Raw genomic sequence first — 22,781 nt, forward strand, 5'->3', positions numbered from 1 at the left:
TTCTTTGGAAAATGCAGCTTTAAATGTGTTTGATGATTTACAACCTTGTCAGTTACTATAATTTAAATGTTTTGAAAAAACAAAATCCCACAATTTTTCAACAATTTTTTAAGTGTGAATGGCCTTATTCTCATTGCAAATGGGCATGGTGATTTTTGGTGTCATTTAATGTAAACTCATATGTCCCTTCATATCTTATTATTTTCCAATCAGATTATGGAATGCCAAAGGTCTAGTGCTTGTTTTACTTCCTCATTATTTGGTTTCTCTATCCATCCCAATAAAACAGTATTTTACACATTTTAAGACCAAGGGAAAAATCAAAGAGCTTAGAAAAAATTTTTAAAGCTCTTCTCTCTAGTTAAGTCTATTTTCTTTCTCCTTCTTTTTGTCGTGTCTTCCTTAACATCTTTCCCTTTGTTCAGTTTCCTCTCTACACCTTTTTTCTGCCTTGAGATGCTTTAAGATACTTTTAAAATTAAAAATTTATCTTCCTCAAGAAATTTGTATGAACTTAACAATATTTTTACCAGTTATGTTTCAGTCTCTTGCTTAACAGAGTGAACATGAAAGATTAATCTGATGGCAGGGGGTACAGTGTCAGTGCAAGGGATGGAAAACAGAATGGAACATGTTTTTTCATCAGGAAACTCCATATGTTCCCTTGTGGTGATGATAAATTCAACAAAGAGGGTCAGGTTATGGAAATGTACTCTATCTATAAGGACATGCTTATTTTAATTGTAGTATCACTAAAGAAGTAGGAAAACCTAACAATAGTAGACATTTCAAAATAAAATACAGTTGGCCCTCTGTACCCACAAGTCCACATCTTTGGATTCACCCAACTGCAGTATCGAAAATAAGCCAAAGAAAAAATAAATAAATAAAAAGTAACATAAATTTAAACAATAGTCCAATACAACAATTATTTAAATAGCATTTATATTGTATTAGGTATTATGAGTAATATAGAGTGGATGTGCATAGGTTATAGGCAAATACTACATCATTTTATACAAGGGACTTTAGTGTCTGCAGATTTTGGTATCCATAGGGGTTCCTGGAACCAATTTCCCAAGGATACTGAGTGACAACAGCATATATCTCAGGAAAAATGTCCACTTGTTCTAAGTTTCCAAAGTTCCAATGTTCTGCCTATCTTCTGTCCTTCCCACCCAACCTGCCCCAGCTGCTTCTTGGGACAGTGGTTTCATATGGCGTCCTTCAGTGCTAGTGATTCCATGAAGATTCCTGAACTCTGTGGCCTTGTTCCTGGTCAAAATATTTCAGTCTTCCCTTTGTTGTAAATTTTACTTTAAATGTAATTTGGTCAACCAAGTACTGACCACTTGTCTAGTATTATGTATACATGAAAAAGAATGAAAAGGAAATGACAGAGGAGTGACATAATAGTAAATGAACTTTAAATTGAGTATTTCTTAAGACTAGACTGACAGTCTGCGAAGGCATGCCAGTTATCATACACATCAGACCTAATACACTCCTGAGGTCCTACTTCATACATATTATCTGGGTGACACTCAAGAAAAGGTTATATAAATGCAGGGTTTAGTTTAATAAAACAATGTTTAAAACTACAAATATTTTATAAATAGCAACAGCCTAGAGAGAAGAAAATAAGAAGCTATAGTGAAAAGAAGAAAAATGAAAAGGTGACCACCAGGAGAATGAAGTATATTGGAGAAGTAAGTATCCTTGTAAAATCTCTTTTAAAATGATAATTAGCATTTCAGTAACTATTATTATTCTTATCATCATCATTATTTTAAGAGTAGGAGCCAGGAAAAAATCCAAAATGGTTAAGCAATTTGTCAGAGATCATAAATTCAGACTTACACTAGTTAATATAGAGAAGGAGTAGAAAAACTACTTCTAAATCAATAAATACCTGATACCTTATTTAACTCCTTGAAATTTTTAGGTTTTCCTGATGGTTACTTTAAGTGAAAAATGAGCATTAGATTTATTAAAGTTACATGATACTATGTTTGTTTCTACTCTATAAGAAATGTTGATAAATTTTTAGTTCCTGAACTCAATAAATACAGATTGAATACCTTCTCCATCAGAGGCACCCTTAGCAGTATATGGGAGACAAACGTACATAGGTTAGTAACTGTCATAGGAGCTTACAATCTAGTAGAAGACTGAAACAGAATGAATAATGTGTTCAAATTACATGGACTATTTGGGTAGAGTCTAGTGCAGAGACTGCCAGTTGTCCTTCAATAATTCTCCTCCCCTTCTGTTTGTCTGGACATATATGGCCACCCAGAATAAAGACCACATTTCTCAGCCACCCTAGTGGCTTAGTATTGCAATCTGGCTAAGTTCTAGACAACAGGATGTAAGAGTAAATGTCTGTGATGGCTTCTAGTAACCTTCCTAAGAGACAGGTGATACATGCTGTCTGTCTCTTCTTTCCCTGCCCCCCATCCTACTGTTTAAAATGTGGATATAATGACTGGAGCTGCATCCTTGACCCTGAAGGAAAGGGCCATATCCTAGGGATGTAAGGTAGAAAGTCCAAAGGTGTCTTGGTCCCTAAGGCCTTTGTGGAGCAGAGCTACAGCACCAAGCCTGAGCTGGCTACCTCTGGGCTTTTACAGGAGAGAGTAATAATACTGTGTTCTTGTTTAAGCTATTTTTATTTTGGGTTTTCATGATCCACAGTTAAGCCTAATCCTAAGTGATACGGTGTAACAATGCAAGCACCACACGTGTGGAGAAGATGGACAGGTAGCACCTAAATGGAGTGGAATAGGGAAGAGGTAACATTAGAGAAATGAGTTCACAGTTGGCTGAGAATTTTTAAAGGAGAGACATCAGGAATGAAAGGTAGAGTATTCCAGGCAGGAAAAAACAAAACAAAACAAAACAAAAAACAAAACAAAACAAAACAGTATAAAACACATCGCTGACATGGAAGAGTTCCATGTGTAATTGGGAAACACTAAATAGTTACAGATTGTCAATAATAAAATGATGATTTCAGGCTGAAAATGTTAGGCTAGGACAGATAGTGAAAGATTTTGAAAGTGTAATACAAGGAATATGGATCTCATTCTTTCACTGATGGGAATATTATAGTGGCCTTTAGAATGTGCCTCAGAGCTCCAATTGTAGAAAGAGTAGCTGACCAAGGTCTCAAGTTGCTGTGCTCTGGAAGCCATCAACAAGTTTGCACTGAGGTCACCTCTACCAGGGCTGGTCCCAGAGAAAAAGACTGAGCACACTAGGGACACTAAAGTAGGCCTAATCCTGGGAGGCCCAGTATTCTTCTCACAGTAAATTTCAGCTAGAGGACTTCCCAGCAGCCTTGCCAAACCTTCCTTAGAACTGTTCAGCTGGCTAGGATACTTCTGTACAACTTTCCTTCCTTCTTTCTTCCTCTCCTTAACTCTGCGTCAGACTTTTGTGTTAGTCTGATGGCTTTCCTGGCTCCTTCCCTCTGGTTCTCACAGGGTGTTTTCTCTAATAAATTTCTGCACATTTAATCTAATCTTGGCATCTGTTTCTTGGAAGACCTGGACTAACTCACACATCTAAGGCTTTTTGTACAATGTGTATCAATGAACTGTATATGAGTGCATTGTTGGGATGACAGAATTAGGTACATGGAGCTTGAAAAGATAAATTTTTGTGCTTTAGAATTAAATGGGAGTCACTGCAGGCTAATGTAAACCAAAGACAAAAAAAAAATCAAAGAGCCATGGAAATAATAGCTAACACTTACTGAATGCCAGAAATTTTCTGAAGCATTTTATATACATTATCTCATTTAATTCTTAGTACAATCCTACTACCACTACAGATGAAGAAACTGAGGCTTTGAGAGATTAAATAATTTACATGAAGTCTCACAGCTAGTAAGCCCAGTAAGTGGTGCAACTTAAATACTTACATTTAAATACAATCAGTCTGACTTCTACATTCTTCTATGCTGTATCCACAATTTTTTAAAGTAGTAGTCTTTGTTTATTTAATTACACTTATATTTTCTAATATGATAATCAATAACAAGTATAAACTAATACGTATATTCCAAGAAAGTGACCTGAAAGGATTAATTCTATGTATTTGTCATTTATGACACAAATGTGCATTTGTGAATGAACAAAAAGTTAATTAGTATGGAATTATAGCACTAAAATATCTACTTCTCAAAATAAAGAGCTAACATAAACTGCACAACATTATACTCATTTTTTTCCTTCTAATTGGGTGGCTCTTGAATTGAAGCACAAAAACTCTAAAACTTCCCACCATGTGGAAATGAGCCTCCCTTTGGAAATTCCTGGGCAACTCAACTCCCAAGAGCTTACTATACTTTATCCCTTTTATGATATGCTTCTAATAATTATGTGTAATGTTCACCCTGAATATGTTGTTTTACATTTAACATTTCAAAACCATCTTCAGTATATTAATTTATGAGGTCATTAGTGGATTGGCTGGAAAAATCTCGAATGAGCTATGCTTTTTAATTGATAAATAACTTCCTGAAAAGAATGATTTGCTTACTGCTAACATCAAATTGCCTAGTATTTCATCAAATTGAGAGATGGAAAAGTTTGGATTGGCAAAGTTTTTAATAATGAGAATTGGAGTCCTAAATCCTACCAATAATCAGTTTTAGAAACATAATAAAGAATCTGCTGGTGAAAAATAAGTATCAATATTAGTTTTGCCCTTTTTCAAAACATTAACATTACTAAACACCATTTTAAATTCAGTTATTGCAAAATTAGGCCTGTTACCTAATTTTTATTAAAATAAAAAAAACTCAGAGGCCTTTTACTGTATCACTATAATAAAAGCTAACTTTAAATGTTTAGTTAACATAAGCTATTACTGTTGAAATGATTTTCATTATTGTAAAGTCAATTAATAAATCAGTTAAAATGATCCATGTAAATTAGTCTCTTTTAAGGTAATCACACTGACCTACTTATCCTTTATAAAAAATATCTTTATACTAAGACTGTCTTGGAATCATTAAATCAATAAGTGGAAAGATCCTTTCCATTTTGCCTACAGAGAGGGAATGTGGTATTTAGAAACAAATATATATATATATTTGCTATATATATATATATATATATATATATATATATAGCAAGACATTTTTGTGTTTTTTTAAATGCATATTTACCAGTAGAGGTCACTATCACACTAATTCACCGGATTTGTCCAGCTACTTCTAAAAGAAATTAGAGGGCCTGGCTGAATTTATAAGAAAAAAATCAAAAGCCAATACCTAAAATATAATACACAGAGATATGCTGCTGCACAAATATTAAAAGATAATGTAGATAATTCATCATTTTGGACTTTTAATATGATTATCATACTGATGTTCCTATTGTCCCATGGAGATAAAAGATGTATATATTTCTATTTATATATAGTAACTCATTATTTATGCAAGCCAAAAAGTAAAATATTCAAATACTTACATGTGTCCTACCTAGAAACTTTCTAAAATCTTCTTTTCAAAAAGGAAAAAAGGTATTACAGCATCATAAAATTAAAATAATATATATTAATGTGCACATTTTCAGACATTTCAAAAGGATTCAACACTAACTAAAACAATGTCAAATCTGCTAGAAAATGCAATGGCACAGGAGCTTAGGATAGAATAGGTGTGGAGACGGGATATAATCTTCAGTGCATGATCAGCAAAGCCAAGAAGGAAATAAAGGTCAGCTATTCAATTATGACCATGTGAACCCCAAATTCCAGGACATCAGAAAACTCTCTGGTTAAAGAAACCATCGTTTATCTCCCTTGACTACCCACTTCATGCCCAAGTCAGCAGTCAAGGCTTAAAGTCAGGTCTACCTTCTGAGTCAAATGAATTCCCCATCTGCCTCCAAGTTACACCCCTGCCCTTTGCTAATTCCTAAAATCCTTTAATAGGAGAAAAGGCCCTTCCTTGTACCACATTGTCAAAATAATAGTCTAGTAATGAGTTTTGATTTAAATATAAATACTTAACAAAGTAACAACTTTAAGTCACTGTGGTCAATAGTCTCTCCATCTTGATGGAGGACGACTTAGGACTGGAAATGTGAGAAAAGACTAGACAATAAAATAATCTGTAGCTTATATTTCTTAAATCAAACTGGTCATGAAATAACTCTTTAGCCAATATTATATACATGTGATAAAGACAAGTAGAGAATAAGTGCTTTTACCTTGTTAATGTATCAGATGATTTTTCTAATTCCTCACACTCCATGTGAAACACACTAGAAAAAGAATCCTAAAAATAGACAACACAGACTGAGAAATAAGTTTGACAAGGTAATGAAAACTATCTAGATACAGACATACATGCTATGGAATTGACAAAAGACCCCAATACTTTTAATATATTTTTGGACAAAATAGACCCAAGTACTCATTTTATGACATCCTCAAAACTGCTTCCCATTTAATTAAAATAAAAGTTTTGTTCATATAATTTCTGATTTTCTCTTGGAAGAATGACTATATGAGTACTATTTGTTTTTTTTCTAGGTGCTGATGGATTTATTAGTTTCAAAATTTTTTACACTTATTGAAAATTCTCAAGTTTTGGCTTTTAAGCTTAAGTACATTGATTGTTGTTAAATCCCAGGTAAAGAATCCCTTCATAAAAAGATGTTTCATTCAGTAATACTTTATGTGATTATTAAAATAACTGTGAAAATTTTAACAACATAGAGAAATACTTTTGAAATTACATTAAAGGCGTGGTAGCTCACGCCTATAATCCCAACACTTTGGGAGGCCAAGGTGGGCAGATCACTTGAGGCCAGGAATTTGAGACCAGACTGGCCAACATGGCAAAATCCCTACTCTACTAAAAATACAAAAATTAGCTGGATGTGGTGGGCGTGCCTCTGTCATCCCAACTACTGGCGAGGCTGAGGCACAAGAATTTCTTGAACCTGGGAGACTGAGGTTGCAGTGAGCCACGATCATGAGATCGTGCCACTGCACTCCAGCCTGAATGATACAGCAATACTCTGTCTCGAAAATAAGAAAGAAAAAAAATTTTTTTAATCACATTAAAAAGCAGAACAGCACATTACGCCCATGCTCTATTTATACAGAATTGGAAGAAAACAGAAAAAAAAATGATAGTTTAATTTGGGGATGGAAGAAATCTGTACATTTTTTTCCTCGTTACATTTTCACCTTTGCTCATGTTGTTGACGTATTTTTAAACAACAAATAAATGTAATACAAAGGAATATAAAGTCACCTAATTCCTTTCCTAAATCCTACAACTTAAGTAGTCAAAAAGTGAGCAAAATATCTTAATAAGCATATTGTTGCACTATGCTTCCAAGTAGCACTGATCCAAATCAGTGTACTACCATAACAGGTGTTAACTGGTAGAAGTATCCATTGAGTGTGAATTAAAGTGATATTTAAGTTGTCTAAAAAAAGGAGTGCTTCACATATAACTTTCAAAAATTAAATGCAAAAAGTGGGTCATAGAGCAAAAATTACAGATTAAGTGACATACTGCATTAAGGAATTCTGATCTGAAGCTTAAAATGATGGCTGCTATATTAAAACCACCTCTATATTAAGGATTTTATAACTGATTGAAAAATATGAAATAGTATCTATGAAAATACTGATTACCTTTTAGCCTACTGAGTTCTCATTTGATATTAATGAGAATTTTGTATTAAACAATGCATTCATCTGACACATATACACATCCCAAATGGTTGAGATGTTGGGTCATACAGTATAGTCCTTATATCTAAATCAACTAAAATTTCTTAAAATAAATTAAGTACTGAATACCTTTTATTATTCTACTTTGCCCCAAAACATAACTTCAGATATCATATGTAGATTATAATTGACCTATACAAGTGATAGTGCACACTCTCTTTCCTATTAATCTACAAATGAACAACCTATTCTTAGGGACTAAAGGAAAAAGAAAAAAAAAACAACTACAGCAAAAAGAAATATTCCAGAAACAGTGGTTCATAGGTTGAGAAGGGAGAGAAAGTGCATAAAGAAAAACCGCCTTAGGCCAGGGGCCCTGATTCTACTGGCAAACTCAAGACAGCTGGCCTGGCTGTAACTAGCACTCTGTGACACCAGACACCTGAAAATGTTTCTTTACATTACAAAATCAATGGACTGAAATCTACCAGTTAGAACAGTTTAGTGGTTTTCCATTGTTGGTAAAAATATGGAACTTATGGGGACCATTAGTAATACTCCTACTGGGCTATGCCTTTGGTTTCTATACAATTTCTGGTAAGAAGAAATTTTTATGCCCAACCCATTCAGAATGAGGAGTCTGGTCTGCCTGTTCATAGCAACTAGGGCACCAGTATTCCTGACCAAGAAAAGTCAGCACACTGTAATGACAATATATTTCTCCATGAGGACAGTGTAGCCATTGGAAGAAGCAGCACAAAGACATTCCCATGGTAACTATTTTCAGGAGGGTGGGATGGGGACATGAACAGAGGTAAAAAAGGGTGATGAAGGCACCCTCCACCCTCCGCCCCTACTTGTCTTCAACCAGAACAGCTCATACCCTGATTGGTTTTATATACATATTCACACACATTTGGGTTTGAGAGAGGGTTCTAAGACCAAAATGAGTTTTAAAAGTAGTGCTTACAGAAATACAAGTTTCTGTCTTTCTAAAAATAAAAAAGTCATACTCTGTACTCACGGAGCAATCTTCATCCACTATGAAAATGGTGCATTTCTGCACTTGCATGAAAGAGATAATAGTGGCAGCTATTTTCTTCAGGATTACTTCTAATGATTGTTGTTCTTCAAAAATTAAACTAGCAAGGTCAAGCAGCACCTAGACAAAAAAATTAAGAGCTTATTATTTAGCAATTGTTTGTAATTATTAAAGCACAATTATTGATATGGGTTATAAATTGTTTATATAACCTAGCAGGTTATGATCAAGTCTGCATTCAAATATAAATATGTCTCCACTTATTAACAAAATCCTTTATTGACTGTTAATATAGTTAATATAGTTGTATATATAGAGTAAATATAGAGTAATCAGTTTTTAATCCTGACTTCCTTTCCTGCTAGCTTTGAGACTGAGGGCAAATTTCTTGAACATGGGGATATTAATAACATTAAAATCATAGGGCTGTTAGGAGGATTAAGATAATATTTATAAAGTATTTTGAACACTATCTGGTACATAAAACACACTGTTAATGTTGTTCCAAACTTTTTAGATCAACATTTGTCAACATGATCCATATTTTTACAGAGCACAGTAAATATTACCCGTCAAAGTAAACAAAGTTTTAAGAATTTCCTTTGTGTTTTTTTCTGGTAGATTTCTCTTTCTTCTGAACCGCATAAGTATTACCAAAAACTCAGTGGAGGTGACGCTATCCTAGCTGAGGTCTGAAAGATGAGCAGGAATCATTCAGGTGAAATACAGAAGAGAAATATTTCAGGCAAAAATAATAAAATTCAGAGAAAGTAGTACACTGAAAGTTTTGATCAGATTTTATAAGAGCACAGACTATAAAGAGAAGAACTGGGAAATGAGATTGCAGCGTTAAGCAGAAAAAGAACCCGAAAAGCACTCTATGTCTTTTGAAGCAGTTTAGACTGTGATGCACTGCAGGAAGGAAGTGGTGTGATCACATCTGTTTGTAAAAATGGGGACTGGATGAAAGGATGGCAAGAATAGAACAGGGAGAACATTGCAGTTAAAGTCAATGAAAGGTCCCATATCTTATTAACACAGATTCTAAACAGAGAAAATAGAGGGTAGAGAAGATGAATTATCAAAGAAATAATGAAAAAAGAATTACACAGAAGTGAACAGTTTGCTTAAACCTCCAAAGAGATGAACCAACATACAGATACCAGCATGATGAATGAAAAAAAATACTGTGAAATTAAGTTACAAAAGCAAATATAAATAATCTGAAAAGCTTATAGACACATAGACAAAAATCGATATAAATAATAATATAAAAATACAAAATATGTATTATATGTCACATTATATATTTATATTGTAGATAATAAATATAAAATAGCTACAAAAGAGCCAAGAATAAGGACAACATGGATGCTAGTTAGAAGACAAAGCACTACTTCTAAATTCTGAGAAATTGATTTTTCAATTTAGAATTTTATACCCAGCCAAAGTGGCAGGATGGCACAATACATATTTTCATACATGCAAGAACTCAGAAAGTTTACTTTACCAATACCCTTTCTTAGGTAGTTAATTGAGAATGTGCTGCAACAAAATAAGGAAGTGAGAAAGAAGTAGGGGATCCAAAAGATAGTGGAATCTTTCTAAGAAAGCAATGAAGAAAAGTTCCATGATGACACTAGTGTAGCAAGCATAGGGTTAAATAGTTTAGCTTGGAAGAAGAAAGGTTGGAGAACCTCGGTTTGGACCTCTGCAAACAGAAGCAGAAGGGGAACTCAACAGGATGCCTAATATAATGGAGTTTGGGGAGGGGAGGAAACAAGAACATGATGCTATACTAGAGCAAAGAGTTCAAGGAAAAAAAATTCAGAAACAACAGGAAAAATGAAAAGTTCTATAACAAAGGTATTATGAACAACATCTACATAATTATAGTGCTTATAAATAGTTTCTTTAAAATTGCAACTTTAGAATTAACCTAGACAAAGCCCAGGAAAAGTTCATCATGGTTGTAGAATAGTATATATTACCAATGTGGGCAATTGTAAAAGAAAAAGTCCAGATGGGAAAAGCAGGGCTAAGGAGTGGTAGTTGGGAAAAGAGATAAAGAGAACAGGGGATGCCAAGACACCCATCTTACAAAGTATGAAATGAAGAGTAATGTCTACAGTTGACAGAGCAAGAACTAAAACCATTATTTAACAACACAAGTGCAACCCATATAGTGACTTAAAACAGTGACAGAATGATTCCAGTAGGATAAGGGTAATGGCAAGTAAGGTGCGGTGTAAGTCAAATAAATCCTCATCTCCCAAGTTAATGAACATTGTCTAACAAGATAAACAACTAAGCATGGAAAATAGGAAATACAAATGACTACTAGAAAAAATAAAGTATTGAGAAACTGTATCTGTACTATCTAAATTTTTAATCATCTGCATACATTACTTGGATAAAAATGTAACAATTTTTAAAAAGTATTTCTATACACTTCCTTAGTAATTAGACTGACCTGATTTCTCTTGTTCTCCAGCAGTGAAGTCTCATAGAGCTGAGCATTATGAAGAACAATACCACAAAATGCCAAATAAGCAGCAAAGTCCTAAAAAACAGATAATAGACAAAAACTGTACATAAAACAGTATAGTTACATTGCCTGAAATACAGATCCTCAAATATTTACAGTTAGAAAGCCAAAAGAGTAGATGTTTGTGCTACATAAAATTAGGATGATATAAACCAAGTCTTAGCTAAAGGTGTTGGAATAGTCTCCTAAGGTGTAAATTAGGTATAAATCAATAAAGAGAAAAAGGAGAGGAACTAAGATGAAGACCTCTTTATATCACTTGAAGTTACAATTTATTCTATGCAAAATTTGGTTTAGCCTCTCCATGATATTAAGACTTGGATCTATGCTGAAATTATTATATAAATAGCTTGTAACTCATTACTGCAGCAAACAACAGCTTACGTACTTGTTAAAAGAATATTCACAATAAAAGCATAAAGTTAAATATTATATAAAGTTGCAAACATTACTTTAAATATGTCATTTTTAACATGGATCTATCATCCTCACTATACTATACTAGGGTAATGTGTTTCCAATTATATTAATTATTGATTGAAATAAATATTTAGACAGCATATCTTATCCACAATGTGATAGAGCCTTAAAAATTCAAATCAATTCAAGAGGGAGTTATATTAATGGATTATAGACATAATAATGGAATTTAAAGCCAATCCAGGAACCATGTTTTCATACCAAATATTCTCAAGTGCCATGAACAGAACAGGAGCCTAGATGTCTATTACTCTGATTTAAAAAGTATTTGCTATTTTCCAAAGCAATTATAACAAGGGGAGCAACACAGGTGCCAACCTAGCCTATAGCATAGAGATAAAAATAACTGTCTTGTTTGAACATCCTCCAAATTCAAAAGCTCCTATTAATTTTCAGGGGAACAACATAAACAGCAATGGGCTTGGAATAGGAATAATTCAGTAGGCTATGATATACACATAATTACTTATTCAATAGGAGAAATAATGAAACCTACTCATAGAATGAATTTATCAACAGGTTTAAGGGCTTTTGTCCTTAAATGGAAAGCATGTCAGTGAGGTGTGTGGAAGGTATTCCTTCAGAGTTGAATGAGAAGAATAATAAAATAATGCTGGCTGTTGCTCTCTCTGAAGCTAAATTTACATCATCCAGCCTGAATTCATACCTTGGCGCCCCACCGTCTCTGTGCAAGGCTTATAAAACATTCAGAAATTTGCTACACCAGGAGGCAATTCCAATTTTTAGCCAACCAAAAGTGCTGAACTTGGAGCAGTGTTTTTATGGGGTTTTACTCAAGGTTGGATCTCTATAGCAGTGATGAAAGGTAAATGATATAGTTAAAATACCATAAGTCACCCTCTGTGTGGCCCCAACATGCCCAGTGCAGGCTTGGCAGCAAAGCAAGGAGGGAATTTGGGGGTTTCTGCTGACTGAATAACACAAGTACTCAGATGTGAAATCATTGCTCTATTTAGCCTAAGATACACTTTTGAACATTTCAGATCATTTTTAACTCTAATTTTTTTTTGTGACCAACAATTTCAGCAATAGCTAATCCTAGAGGTGTATATACTATAAAGAGAAAGCATATTCCTAAATTGGCTCATGTCTGACACAAGTTTTGGTACCTTTTCATCTTTTTCAGTAAATGTCCCACCATTTCCTGATTTCTTGTTGATGGCCTGGGCTACACCAACAACCTGGTATAAGGAGAGAAAAGTGACAATTTTTTTATTGACTGAAATTACTTGTAAAAATTCACCAAAATGTATTTATACAAGATATCCTGCATGTGCTTTAAAATAACACTAAATACAAAACAAAAGCAAAACCCCTCATCAGCATTTGAGCAAGCTTTACATCATTTATCACATTCTTTCATCCTAATAAGAATTCAAATGTTTTTAATTTATTAGGGCCCAAACTATGTTCGATCCTGTGATTTCACCCTGCACTTTGAATGAAATTATTTTAGCAATCACATTTTAAGTATATATTTTCCATAGTTTTTAAATATAAACAACAAATTTTGATTACAGTTCCAATAAAGTATATAAGAAAATGAACATTCGTCTAATTCTTTTTCAAAGTTTTTAACTTCTTTGCCTTTGGCTTGAATTTCCTCCTGTCCAAAAGTGGGCGAAAGACATGAACAGACACTTCTCAAAAGAAGACATTTATGCAGCCAAAAAACACATGCAAAAATGCTCATCATCACTGGCCATCAGAGAAATGCAAATCAAAACCACAATGAGATACCAGCTCACACCAGTTAGAATGGCCATGATTAAAAAGTCAGGAAACAACAGGTGCTGGAGAGGATGTGGAGAAATAGGAACACTTTTACACTGTTGGTGGGACTGTAAACTAGTTCAACCATTGTGCAAGTCAGTGTGGCGATTCCTCAGGGATCTAGAACTAGAAATACCATTTGACCCAGCCATCCCATTACTGGGTGTATACTCAAAGGGCTATAAATCATGCTGCTATAAAGACACATGCACACGTATGTTTATTGCGGCACTATTCACAATAGCAAAGACTTGGAACCAACCCAAATGTCCAACAACGATAGACTGGATTAAGAAAATGTGGCACATATACACCATGGAATACTATGCAGCCATAAAAAATGATGAGTTCATGTCCTTTGTAGGGACATGGATGAAACTGGAAATCATCATTCTCAGTAAACTATCGCAAGGATGAAAAACCAAACACCGCATGCTCTCACTCATAGGTGGGAACTGAACAATGAGAACACATGGACACAGGAAGGGGAACATCACTTAAAAAAAAAAAAAAAAGAAAAGAAATTTTATATGGTTTTAAAATAAATTCAAAAGGCTAAACTCTCTTTACTAAAAAGAAACAAAAGAATGCAGGAGCATCATTAGGGCAAAAATAATTCTTAATGTAGGGATGTAGTCCAACTTCTTTTGAAATTTCTGCCCTTGAAAATTATTTTACCTTCAACATACTTATTTTTGGGAAAGAGGGTACTGAAAAATCAAAACAGGAATTAACACGCTGAGGCTTATTTCAAATAGATCAGAAGGCATTTGGAAGTTACTTACCTTTTAGTTCCACCTTCATTTTGAGTTATTACCTTAGTCTTATAAAGACCTTCAACTTACTCTTCTCTCCTCTTTATTACTTATTAATTCTACTCTTTCCTTTCTTCTGCTATTTAGTATCAGTGGAATAAGCTATTAACCTCTAACTGGCTATACTTCAGAAATATGTATCTTTAGTTCTATGTGGATGGTTCACTTTGTTTTCTCAGCTCACTATAGTATCTTAGCTTTAAGAAAAAGATATAAAATTCTCCTCTAGGATAGCAGAACAAGGAAGGGGAAATACCTTCTTGTCTTATGTAGTTTTCTAGTCTTCTTAACATTTTTCTCTCTCTCTTTTTTTTTTTTTGCCCGTATGGTAAAGGGATATTAATTGTTTTTAAAAGCAGAATTATGCAATTATCCTATACCTTTTCATTTCCCTTAGAGCAACTCTCTCTTATTTTTACATACTCTTTAGCTCTTGAAAACAGCGGCAGATTTCTAGATGCTCTAACCTCAGTGACTAAATTTCTAGTAAAATTCCTCTAAGGTCCAAAATGTCTGGATTGTAGTTAGGAATGTTCACTGGAACTATAATAAGAACCACTTGAAGGTCATTGGGGTCTAATATAGAGTAGCATAATTCGGTTATTTTAAATGCTCAGATATTCATTCATCCACTCAACAAATACTGAAGTGCTTATTACGTACCAAAAAGTAATAAAAAACTGGGGAAGTGATTACTCTGAAGGAGCTCAGAATCAAGAATGAGTGATACATAAACATAGACTTATAGCATAGTAGGATGGTGGGATCAGTTTCATGATACAGTGGCCACGGATTGCTAGGAGCACTGAAGGGGCACTTAATGTGGGTAAAAGAGAAGGAGTCACAGAAATGACATTTAAATTTTTTTCTCTAATAAATAGTTTTACAAAGTAAAGACATAAACTTTAAATCTGTGTTTTAAGAAAGATGAGTTTCAAACAGATATAGAAAGTATTATGCAAAGTTTCTGATAAATATGCAGTACAAAAAGTATACATTGATATGCTATCTGCACCTGGAACTGTATGAAGCAATGTACTAAGCAAGAAAATAAAGAGAAAGCTCCTGCTCACTCGAAAATATAAAAAGACAAAAAATCAGCTGCTTATTAAATGATTATTAATCAAACTATATTAACATTTTAGTCAATCATCATATCAACATAAATTTACAGTAAGATGATGATTCCTTTCAGTCTTTTTTTTTCTTTTTGAGACGAGGTCTGGCTCTGTTGCCAAGGCTGGAGTGCAGTGGCACAATCAGCTCACTGCAGCCTTGATCTTCCAGGCTGAGGCTATTCTCCCACCTCAGCTTCCAAGCAGCTGGGACTACTTGGAAGGCATGTACTACCATGCCTGGTTAAATTTTAAAAATTTTTTTGTAGAGATGAGGTCTCACTATGCCCAGGCTGGTCCCAAACTCCTGCGCTCAAGCAATCCTTCTGCTCTGGCCTCCCACAGTGCTGGGATTACAAACATACAGTAAGATAGAAGAAATAAATTCAATGTTTTATAGTATAGGTGGGTGACTATACTTAACAAAAATGTATTGTATTAGGGGTAATAGACACCAGAAATACCCTCATTTGATCACTATGCATTATATACATTTAACAAAGTTTCACATATACCCTGTAAATTTGTACCAATAAATAAATAAATATAAAAAAAACCAAGTTCTGTCAAAAGACTATTAGACCAGGAAAATACAGTTGGTCCTTTGTACCCAACTGTGATAGAAAATGTTTGACAAAAAAAATTTTTAAACCCACAGCGATAAAAATAATATAAAATAAATATAGTAGGACAATTATGTACAGAGCAGTCACATTATATTAGGTAGTATAAGTAATCTAGGGGTGTGCTCAGAGCAGGAGGCTGAAGAATGGCTCCTCTGTTTACAACACATGGAACAGGCATCTGGGGTCACTGTGACAAGGGGCACAAAACTTGTGACTCCCTAAGAACAAATGTCCTACACGTGTAACAAAAAAAGTAATCCAGATGATTTACAGTATATGAGAGGACGTGCATAGGTTTTATGCAAATATTATGCCATTTTACATAAGGGACTTGGGCATCCACAGATTTTGGTATGAGGGGATGGAGTGGAGTCCTCAAATCAATCCCTCTTTGTATTCTAAGAGACAACTTGTATCTAACATGTATATGTGCCTCCATCCCCAGAAGGATGACATCTGAAAAATGACACTGATAAAAACAGACAAAAAATAGAAGAAAAGGCATAGTGTTCATCCAGGGTCACATACACAATAAAAGACAAATAACAGTTTAATTCTCTGACTTTAAGGATCCTGAGCAAAACTGGCACCCTCTGCCCTCATGTTCATATAAAGTCAGTCCTTCTTTCCGCTGTCATCCATTGCTTCCTTAAACAAATTAGATCATTGTCTTTAAATCAAGTAACTGCTAACTATAGGCTTTGAAATGTCCATTTTTAATGACAGCTTTTACTCTAAGTATATGTCAGACTCCATGTGAGAGGCAGCACCCCTAAAAGCATTAGCCTCCATATCAGAATGTCCATTCACTTTTGCCTACCTGCTGGCTAACCGTACTCTCAGATACGGGTACTCCATGCTATTTCTGTAAAAGCGCAAAAAGCCTTTCTGTTTTCTATTTTATTGGCACTATGCACAGCACAAATGGATGTTATGTCCTCACAGGGTCGAGTGTTCTTTTAGGAATGCAAAGGCCAAGACTTGACTCTCACTGGGCGAGCAGTATGGAATGTGACAGCTGGTTGTTTCAGGGCAACTGATCATTGCCACAGTGAGCAATTTCTTCTTTAATAAGCAGCTGCCCCAGACATTTACTGAGGCCATACATCAATCCCAATACATTTCCCCATCCCCAGTTCAGGGGATGCTCAGCATGGAAACTAAAATCAAAGGAGGAAAGGACAGACTACAAATCATAGCTATCCCTCTCTCTCAGCCTCAGAAGATCTCCATTGCAATGACAGGACTCTAGACAGTCTAATCTGTGCCAAATACAAACTTTACTAAGAAAACTAGAACTTAACAATATACAGAGGAGTTAGGGGAGAATTTTCCCTAGTGCTCTTTTCAAACTTTTCTTTGACTCATTTATTCATTCTGCCATAAATACTTTATTCAACAACTAACTACTAAGTGCCTTTATGTACCGGTAGTGAACAAAACAGATGTCCTCATGGAGCTGACATTCTAATCAGTGTTAGGCTTGGGAATCCCACCCCCATACCCTCTCCCCACCTGCTTTACAGATGAGAAAACTGAGAGTGAGAGAGTTGACATAACTGATCCAGGCTTTCTGACTTCTCTTCTGAATCCTAAGGAATCATCAAGTTATGGTAATAGTCCATGTGGTAGGCAAAATAATGGCCCCCAAAGATGTCCTTGTCCTAATCTCTGGAACCTATGAATATGTGACCCTTAAATGACAAAAGAGGTTTTTGACATGTGATAAAGTTAAAGATCTGGAGATGGGGAGATTATCCTGAATTATCTAGGTGGGTCCAATGTAATCACAAGGTCCTTGTAAGGAAAAGTGGAATGCAGGAGAGGCAGAGTCAAGGAAACATTTGACGATGCTATTCTGCAGATTTTGAAGACAGAGGAAGGGGCCATGAGCAAAGGGGTACAGGCAGCCTATGGAGGCTAGAAGGGGCAAGAGAACAGGTCTGTTTCTAGAGACTCCACACAGAAACACAGCCCTGTAGATGCCCTGATTTTAGCCCACTGGGAATTATTTTAGACTCCGAAGTCCAAAGCTTCAAATAATACATGTGTGCTATTTTAAGTCACTAAATTTCTGGTAGTTTTTTTACAGCAGCATTAAGAAACCAATACATTCCATTCAATTATGATTCTTATATTCTTGCATTCTTTTTCTTCTTCTCCTCACCTCATTTTATTTCTTCTGCTTCACTATGTAAATCTTCACTGTCTTTGAAGAACTTGACATCTCATTCCTAATCATCTTCCTGCCTTCAGTCCATCTTTGACACTTTAGCCAAATTTATATTCTTGGGGCACTGTTGTGCATACACAGATCATCTCATTTCTCAAAAATTTTAATGGTTTCACCCATCTACAGAATAAAAATTAAAGACTCTACCTAACATTCCACACTCTCAACTTAACTATACCACTTACATGGGTCTTTGAGTTAGAATACTGCAATGTCCTTTGTTCACACAATTCCTTGAAATATCACCTTCTCTACTGAGACCAAATCTCCAAAAAATCTTCCCTTCAAACCTACCCCGCTGAAACTCCGTGTGGCAGTTGTATATGCCCTATACCAGGCAGGGTATTCCTTTTTAACCTTTTAACCTAATTTTCTTTACTCACATCCTAGCCCTGCAATTAGATTGTTTTCTAAGGACTTGATTTATATTTTATGCTATTATCAACACTTTGCATTGTTTTACATGTACTCAAAGGTTGAATAGTATGTATTGTTGATGATAATGGGAGAAATGCCAGAAAGAATAAAATGTGATTCTAAAACCCTAAAAAGGGTGATGTACTAACTGAACAATGCACATTCAAATAATAATTAATTATGTCTTCCCATTTTTGGCTCTTGCCTTTGCTTAATATTAGGAAACCCATCCGTATCTGAGAACTTTGTGTGGCAGTAAAATCTTTATTTTCTTAATAAGCCATTAATTATGGAGTTGAAACTTATAGACTAAGGCGACACTGGAAGAGAGAAGAAAGAAAAGCTTAAGATTATTTAATTTTTAATGTAAAAAGTATAGAAAATCACAAAGAATGAGATAGTAAACATCCATGCCTTTGCCATCTAAAACAGTGGTAGTGTGAGACTTGTTAAAACACAGTTTCGTGGGTCTACCCCCCAAATTTCAGATTTTGTAGATCTAGACTGGGGCCTGTATTTCTAAAAGTTCTCAGATGATTACAAATGCTGCTGGTCCAGAGACAAAAGATGCATTGAGAACTACTGATATAGAATTACTAAATGTTAATATTTGGTGATGTTTCCTTTATTAATACTATTAAATTAAGATAAAATTAAATTGGACTTCCTCTTTCCGGTCTCATTCTTCTCCCCTCTGTTCCTCCTACCATAGTCAACCTTCTTCATTATACTGTTAAAAATATATAAATCTATATACAAAACATAGTACTTTTATCTTTCAAAAAGGTTTCTTAAATGAAATAACATATAGGAATAATTTTGCAACTTGAAATTATATTCAATGTTGTTTTTAAAGATCAATTCATATAAATCTGGTTCATGCATTTTATATACAATATTGCATTCCATATCAAACTGTATTCATTTGATCTCCAAAGAATGGATGTTTGGGTTGTTTGCAACTTTTTGCTACTATATTCTTTAAGAAACATCTTTGATTTTCTTCTTGTGCACATGTGCAGCAACTTCTCTGGTTAAATCTTCAAAAAGATTACAGAAATTTATACCTTTACTAGCAAGGCATAAGAGTCTCCATTAACCTCACATCCTTATCAGCATCTGGTGTTACCAGACTTTTTCAATGTTCGTCAATCTGATGGGTATAAAATTGTATATCATTGTTGCTTTAATTTGTATTTTCCTGATTAGTAGAGAGAATGAACACCTTTTTTATTGTTATTGGCTAAGCTGGTATCCTCTTCTGTATTGCCTATGTGTACATTAGCCAATTTTGACCATTTTAATTATGGTTTTGGGGTGGGCTCTTATTAATGAATTTTAGAATCAAAGTTAGATATTTCTTTAAGTGACTGGTAAGATTGATTTTATCCTTCTGTATATACAGGCACCTTTATACCTACGATTTATCTCAAGACAATGTTTACAGATATTCCATGGTTAGGGGATGAGACAAGGAAAAAGAGAGGAGAATGATGCTTTTAGTTTACTCTCACAGCCTTCGTGGCTACGAATGGGCAGCCAAGTAAGTTGGAGAGAAGCTTCTAAGGAATTGCAAGATATAAGAAAGCAGTGCCCTGAAGATAACTGGCATCAGAAATAACATGATCAATGCCATTGTTTCTAATACAGTTAAGAAATCTCCTCCTCGCTAAAACCAGAAAAATTCAAATGCTAAAAAGCTTGCCATTAAAAAAAGGAGAAGTGAGTGCTTGCCATGTAACAGGCACTTTGTAACTGATCATTCATTTAATCCTTGGCATAATTCTTTAATTATCATTCCCATTTTATCACAGAGCAATCTGATGTTCAGAAAACTTACATAACTAGTTCAAGAATATGCAGACCCAGACACTCTCCAAACTTGATCCCAAGAGCTACAATTCTTTCTACTATTCCCCACAGGAAAAAGTGAAATCAGCCCTAGTATAAAATATAGGATTTTTTTTTTTTTTTTTTTTTTGAGACAGAGTCTCGCTCTGTAACCCAGGCTGGAGTGTAATGATGTGCTCTCGGCTCACTGCAACCTCTGGCTCCCGGGTTCAAGCAATTCTCCTGCCTCAGCCTCCTGAGTAGCTGGGATTACATGCGCCCACCACCACGCCCCGGCTAATTTTTATATTTTTAGTAGAGACAGGGTTTCACCATGTTGGTCAGGCTGGTCTCAAACTCCTGACCTTGCGATCTGCCCGCCTCGGCCTCCCAAAGTGCTGGGATTACAGGTGTGGGCCACCATGCATGGCCAAAATACAGGCTCTTATGGACTCCTCTTTTATACTCAAAGAACCATGGAGACCAAGGGTCCTCCAGTACATACTAATGCTTAGTCTTTAGATCTCATAAGCATGCTTATCTTCTTAATGCACATTTTCATCAAAGGGAATGGAACAATTTCAAAATTATCACTCTAAGAAACAAAGACAATCCAAAGTGGCTGCTAAAAGTTGTGTCTTAGACTTAGATTATAAGTCTCGTAACAAGTTTTCACAGCCAAGAACCACTTATGCAACATTTAAAAAAAATCCTATGTATCAAGGAAAAGTGAATAATAATGCAGGATCAAAAATAAGTAGATTCTTCAAGAAAAAGCAAAACTAATTTGTGGTGATAGATATCAGAACAGTGTTGCCCATGGGTGGTGAGGACTGATTAGGGAATTAGTTATAAAGATATATGTACATTTTTCAAAACTCATCAAATTGTACATTAATATCTGACAAATGGCTAACTAGAATAACCAATGCAGAGAAGTCCTTAAAGGACCTGATGGAGCTGAAAACCAAGGCATGAGAACTACGTGATGAATGCACAAGACTCAGTAGTGGATTCGATCAACTGGAAGAAAGGATTATCAGTGATGGAAGATCAAACGAATGAAATGAAGTGAGAAGAGAAGTTTAGAGAAAAAAGAATAAAAAGAAACAAACAAAGCCTCCAAGAAATATGGGACTATGTGAAAAGATCAAATCTACGTCTGACTGGTGTACCTGAAAGTGACGGGGAGAATGGAACCAAGTTGAAAAACACACTGCAGGATATTATCCAGAAGAACTTCCCCAATCTAGCAAGGCAGGCCAACATTCAAATTCAGGAAATACAGAGAACGCCACAAAGATACTCCTCGAGAAGAGCAACTTCAAGACACATAATTGTCAGATTCACCAAAGTTGAAATGAAGGGAAAAATGTTAAGGGCAGCCAGAGAGAAAGGTTGGGTTACGCACAAAGGGAAGCCCATCAGACTAACAGCGGATCTCTCGGCAGAAACTACAAGCCAGAAGAGAGTGGGGGCCAATATTCAACATTCTTAAAGAAAAGAATTTTCAACCCAGAATTTCATATCCAGCCAAACTAAGCTTCATAAGTGAAGGAGAAATAAAATCCTTTACAGGCAAGCAAATGCTGAGAGATTTTGTCACCACCAGGCCTGCCCTAAAAGAGCTCCTGAAGGAAGCACTAAACATGGAAAGGAACAACCGGTACCAGCCACTACAAAAACATGCTAAACTGTAAAGACCATCAAGGCTAGGAAGAAACTGCATCAACTAACGAGCAAAATAACCAGCTAACATCATAATGACAGGATCAAATTCACACATAACAATATTAACCTTAAATGTAAATGGGCTAAATGCTCCAATTAAAAGACACAGACTGGCAAATTGGATAAAGAGTCAAGACCCATCAGTGTGCTGTATTCAGGAAACCCATCTCACGTGCAGAGACATATATAGGCTCAAAATAAAGGGATGGAGGAAGATCTACCAAGCAAATGGAAAACAAAAAAAGGCAGGGGTTGCAATCCTAGTCTCTGATAAAACAGACTTTAAACCAACAAAGATCAAAAGAGACAAAGAAGGCCATTACATGATGGTAAAGGGATCAATTCAACAAGAAGAGATAACTATCCTAAAGATATATGCACCCAATACAGGAGCACCCAGATTCATAAAGCAAGTCCTTAGAGACCTACAAAGAGACTTA

General features: G+C 35.1%; 1 protein-coding gene and 1 non-coding gene across 3 annotated transcripts in view; one reads left to right on the plus strand and one right to left on the minus strand.

The window, feature by feature from the left end:
* PDE5A (phosphodiesterase 5A) overlaps positions 1 to 22,781 on the minus strand; it is a 137,160-nt gene that overhangs the window by 56,396 nt on the left and 57,983 nt on the right. For both annotated transcript variants that reach the window (XM_032146506.2, XM_032146511.2), the window contains exons 4-7: positions 12,911 to 12,982; positions 11,226 to 11,315; positions 8,735 to 8,872; positions 6,228 to 6,295 (exon numbers count right to left, since the gene is read on the minus strand). In XM_032146506.2, coding sequence (XP_032002397.1) covers positions 6,228 to 6,295; positions 8,735 to 8,872; positions 11,226 to 11,315; positions 12,911 to 12,982 — 368 coding nt within the window. The remainder of the gene's footprint in view (positions 1 to 6,227; positions 6,296 to 8,734; positions 8,873 to 11,225; positions 11,316 to 12,910; positions 12,983 to 22,781) is intronic.
* LOC116466205 (small nucleolar RNA SNORA11) lies at positions 16,245 to 16,371 on the plus strand. Its single transcript, XR_004247444.1, has one exon. It is a non-coding gene; the product is annotated as a small nucleolar RNA SNORA11 (small nucleolar RNA).

This window comes from Hylobates moloch, unplaced genomic scaffold, assembly GCF_009828535.3.
Source record: "Hylobates moloch isolate HMO894 unplaced genomic scaffold, HMol_V3 SCAFFOLD_3, whole genome shotgun sequence".
Lineage (NCBI taxonomy): Eukaryota > Metazoa > Chordata > Mammalia > Primates > Hylobatidae > Hylobates > Hylobates moloch.